Raw genomic sequence first — 5,220 nt, forward strand, 5'->3', positions numbered from 1 at the left:
TCGCTGGACCCCTGGCCTGCGCGTCAAAGAGTTCCACGGCACCAGCAAGATGGAGCGCACCAGGAACCTGGAGAGGGTCCAGAGGAAGAACGGCATCGTTGTCACAAGCTACCAGATGCTCATTAACAACTGGCAGCAGCTTGCCAGCAGCCACGAGCAGGAGTTTGTCTGGGACTATGTCATTCTCGATGAAGCGCATAAAATCAAATGCCCGTCTAACAAAACGACCAAGTGTGTATATGCAATTCCTGCGAAGCATCGCCTCCTCCTCACGGGCACCCCCGTGCAGAACAACCTGCGGGAAATGTGGTCCTTATTTGACTTTGCATGCCAAGGCTCTCTCTTGGGAACAGCCAAAACGTTTAAAATGGAATATGAGAATCCCATTACTAGGGCAAGGGAGAAGGATGCAACTCTAGGCGAGAAAGCACTGGGGCTAAAGATATCTGAGAATCTAATGACAATTATAAAGCCGTATTTCCTCAGAAGAACCAAAGAAGATATCAAAAACAATCACACTGACAAACCAGATGCTCGTCTTCCTGAGGATCCAAGTGAGAACAGTACTCCTGTCATGCCATCTCTCACTAGGAAAAATGACTTTGTTGTGTGGGTGTATTTGGCACCCGTGCAGGAAGAAATCTACAGGAACTTTCTCTGTCTGGATCACGTGAAAGAAGTGCTGATGACAACCCGCTCGCCTTTGGCTGAGCTGACTGTCTTGAAGAAGCTCTGTGACCACCCCAGGCTTCTGTCTGCAAGAGCGTGTACCCAGCTGGGCTTGGAAGAACAGGAGTACCCTGAGCAGGATCACAGGAGTGAAGCAGGTATACTTTCAGGTGCTAACAAAATAGATCATCTCTCTGATGAGACTCTGATTCAGGAGTCCGGAAAAATGCTGTTCCTAGTAGGACTTCTAAAAAGACTGCGAGAAGAGGGACACCGAACCCTGGTATTCTCACAGTCAAGGAAGATGCTGGATATCATAGAGCATGTCTTGTCTCGCAGACAATTTAAGATCATGCGTATTGATGGGACGGTAACCCACCTAACAGAACGGGAGAAGCGCATTAATGCCTTTCAGAGTAACAAGGACTACTCTGTCTTCCTGCTCACCACGCAAGTTGGTGGTGTTGGTATAACCTTAACAGCGGCTAGCCGAGTGGTGATCTTTGATCCCAGCTGGAATCCAGCTACAGATGCTCAGGCTGTAGACAGAGCTTACAGGATCGGGCAAAAAGAGAATGTAGTAATTTATAGACTGATTACCTGCGGTACAGTGGAAGAAAAAATATACAGGAGACAAGTATTTAAGGATTCATTAATAAGACAGACTACTGGTGACAAAAAGAACCCATTTAGATATTTCTCCAAACAGGAACTAAGGGAGCTTTTCACATTAGAAGATACTCGAAAATCTGCAACTCAGATCCAGCTGCAGTCTTTGCATGCCACCCAAAGAAAGACTGACCTGCAGCTGGATGAACATATTGCTTATTTGCACTCTCTGGAAATGTTTGGCATTTCTGATCATGACTTGATATATACGAGGGAAACAGCTCATGAGGAGCAGGTTGAGAGTGAAGAAGCCCATCAGTACATTCAACGGAGGGTACAGAAAGCCCATGAGCTAGTTCAGTTAGAGTCTCAGCTTAGAGACCAGAGGATGGAGGGGATCAGAAATGCTTGTGAAGAGATGTCGCAAAGACCACCGGAATTGATTTCCCAGCCGAAGAAGTTGTCTCCAGCACTGAACAATATAAATCAATTTGTTTTACCACCAATAGCTGATAAACATGAAAATGACAAAGTTATTGATCTTACAGAGGACAATGAGGTCCAGGTTCTTAACATCAGCTCCAAAATTACAAGCCTGACTATTGACGACTTGGATGAAGAGAAACCGACAGAAGACATGTCCAGTATGGATACAGAGCTGCTTAACACCAGCAAGATTGTGAAACAACCCCATATACAGGAATCTGAGCAAAACCTTGAATCGAGCATTATATCATCATTGCCTGGACTCCATCCACTTGATAAAGAGCATCAGAGTCTTGAACAGAAACAGTGTTCCCATGTACATTCAGATAGCTTGACTGAGTCAGGGAATGGCCTATCTGAGCATCATCAGCATTCCTCTAATGAGTCTGGTATGGCTGATGATCCCAAAAGGTTAAGAGATGCAGAAATGTCAGATCAGGTGCTTGAACCACATGCTGCCTTGGAGACAGGTAAGAATGACGTTCCTGAGCTAGCTTTGTCTGCCACAATGCCAAATTTATCAAGAGTTAAGCCAGAAATCCATGCTGGGCTCCAGAAATCTCGTGTGTTGGAAACCAGCTTGGAGGATATGTCTGTGCCTTCTCTCCAGGATCAAGTTGACTTCAATCTGGTCTTGGAAGAGTCTGAAGATGGTTGGCAAGATGCCTTGAATAGGGAAGGATCACTGGAGCACCCAGAAAAGGAGGGCTTCCAACTAAAAGCAGAAAGTTTTTGTAAATCTCCAACAAAAACTTGGCTAAGTGAAAACGGTAACTGTGGAAAACCCTGTCACACAGCTGAAGAAGAGCCAAATAACTCCCTGCAAGGGAGTGAAGCATCAGAGGAAAGCAGTGGTGCCTTTGCTTTTGGTAGAAAGAAATGCTTAAGAAGAATTGTTTCAGACAGTGAGGATGAAGACCATTCCATTATGATCTTGGATGAAAACCAGTCTGAAAAAAGGCCCTCTCCCTTGAACAGCCCTCTGCATCAATTTCTGGAAGGAATTAGTGCATCCACTCCTAAATGTGACAGAAGTGTAGCTAAAGCCATCTTTTCGCCCCGACTAACTAACAGTGGTAACAGGTCTACTGCTTCCAGGCGATCTCTAATCAACAAGGTGGTAGATGAGGTTGAGGATATTGGAGAAATCATGGGAACCACTGATGAAGACAACTATAAGAGTGATGAGGAGCAAGATGACCTTGTGGAAGAAGAAGCTGAAGAGTGTACTGGGGAATCTGCTGAGCCTGAAGAAGAACCTGCTGGCGAAACGCTTGCTACAGCTGAAGAATCCTTCCATCTAGATAGTATGCCCTCTGAGCAGTCTGAAGCAGATGAGACCGAGTCATCTCAGGAGGAATCCACTGGTGATGCTGAGCTTCAGTTGGGTGAGCAGATAGACTACTTCACCCAGGACAGCGTCTCCGAAAAAGAGGCTGGTCAGAGTTCCTCTCCTGCCATAGGCGATTACAATACCTTGGTAGACAGTGGAAAGAAACTTAAGGATGATGGAAAACTACAGGAGGCATTGAACTGTTTCCTGCAAGCTCTTGACATAAAAAGTGGAGATCCTGAAGTTATGCTAATGACTTTAAACTTGTATAGACAGTTAGCCCAGAAATGAAATATGTATACCTTTTATTAAGTACAGTCTTACTTTTTCTCATTAAATGTTTAACTGTATCATTGTGATTTTTGGACTAGCTTAAGACTGATGGCTGCACTTCTTTCACAGTGACTGAACCAATTTGGCATCTCCTCCCGCGTTGAGGAAACTGTCTTAAGAATCTAGTTGTCAGGTGCTGAGAAAGGAACTTCACTGTGGACTCAGTTCACAAAGATGAAAACAGTTCATGCTCCTGTCTGATTATTTAATAAAAAAATTTTGTCTTTATGTCTAAACCCCTCTCCAAGCTTGCAGCCCTGGCTTCATCTTTCTGCCCTTTGGATTCTGTCACTCCCTCTCTCCTGAGGGGATGCTGAGGGTGTGGTTCCACAGCAACTTCAGGCAGTCCAAACTCAAGCTGCTGCAGTTCCTCCCTCACCTTGAAATAAGCTGGTTTGTCTGCCTGAACGTCACCCACCATTTGGGTGAGCTGGATGCTGGTGCAAAGGAGAGAACAAAACTACGGCAACTTGCTTTTAAGTTGATCTGAGAATGTATTTGCTGTGGAGGAGGGGGAAAAAAAAAAAATAGTTGGCTGCTGCTATAAATCCTTCAAGCAATAGAGGCCAGGACACCATCTGCCTGGGGCCAGGTCTAACGCTGAATGTGGTACTGCAGAAACCCTTCTGCCCAAGTCCCTGCCAGACTGCGGTTGCTGTAGAAGGGTTACAGAGGTTGGGGGTTGCAGAAGGACTGGAATAGCAACTAGATCTCAACTGCTGTGAGGTGCTAAACACCTCACACCTTTTTGTATAGCTGGAGGACTCAAGGACTTCAAAGGAGTCTCTGGTCTACCCTTGTTTAGCCCCCCATCTTTATTTCTCGGAGTAGTACAGTCAAAGCCTGTTCTTGCACACAGGCAGCAGGAGGGGGAAATACTGGTTTTAAAGTTTTGAGCTGCTTTTCCTTAGGTAAGGAAGTCCTCTAACCCTCTTCCCACATGCATATGGTTTAGCTGTGGTAGATTAAAGATTTCTCTCGGGTAGTGTAGGCACAATGAAGCTATGAAGCAGGTTTGTAGTCCAGAACCATGCAATCTTAAAATCAGAAGAACCTTGTTCTGGCTTTTAGCAATGCTCTGCTTATCTGCCTTGCCCCTCTGCCACTACACTGAGATAAACAGGGCCTGGGTATGCTCATCACTATGACCATCTTCTGTACAGTCTTTCCCTGTGACAATATGACAGTGAATTTTGAGTCTTCCTCATGCCACGTGCATGTTTAGTGCTTAGCGAGTCTGCCTTCTGTGTTACACTGTGATAGCAAGGGACACTTTCATACCTTGCTGAGTATTGCCGTTTTTGGAGAAGACAGTGGTCTGAACTTGGATCCTTTGTACTAGGAGACATGACAAACACAAACACTGATCCTGTTGGTACAGGATATTTGCCAGTGTGCTTTTGCCAATAGGTAGAACAAAGCTCTGTTAGCCTGGAAAGAAGTAGTTTAGTTTATTAAAAAAGCATCCCTTAAATGAGGCCACACCTGCTCCCATACTGCAGAAAGGCCTGTCTTCCTTTCATAACAAAATATTAATGAACTAGAGCTTTGCGATTGTTCATTGGTCTCTCCAAGCTTCCCATTTTCTTAAAACAAACAGAGAGGGAGGAAAAAGACCTGCCCCAGTTCAGTCTCACCTTTTCCTTGTATGTGATCTCGGGAAAGGCCTTTTGTTCTCTTTCATGTTTTCTCCCATCTCTGAGTCCTCTGACACTGCACCATCTTCACCTGCGAACAAAGCCGGTGTCCGTTGCTAGAGATGTGTCTAGTGTGAGGCTGTCTTTCAGCAG

At 45.2% G+C, this 5,220-nt stretch overlaps 1 protein-coding gene across 1 annotated transcript in view; it reads left to right on the forward strand.

Moving 5' to 3' along the window:
• ERCC6L (excision repair cross-complementation group 6-like) overlaps positions 1-3,388 on the forward strand; it is a gene marked incomplete at its 5' end in the record, with an annotated part of 3,746 nt that extends 358 nt beyond the window's left edge. The window contains 2 exons of the mRNA XM_010297498.1: positions 1-1,922; positions 2,766-3,388. The exon at positions 1-1,922 is cut by the window's left edge and continues 12 nt beyond it. Of these exons, the coding sequence (XP_010295800.1) occupies positions 1-1,922; positions 2,766-3,388 (2,545 nt within the window). The remainder of the gene's footprint in view (positions 1,923-2,765) is intronic.
• Positions 3,389-5,220: the final 1,832 nt, after the last annotated feature.

Source organism: Phaethon lepturus, unplaced genomic scaffold (genome assembly GCF_000687285.1).
Source record: "Phaethon lepturus isolate BGI_N335 unplaced genomic scaffold, ASM68728v1 scaffold50851, whole genome shotgun sequence".
Classification (NCBI taxonomy): Eukaryota; Metazoa; Chordata; class Aves; order Phaethontiformes; family Phaethontidae; genus Phaethon; species Phaethon lepturus.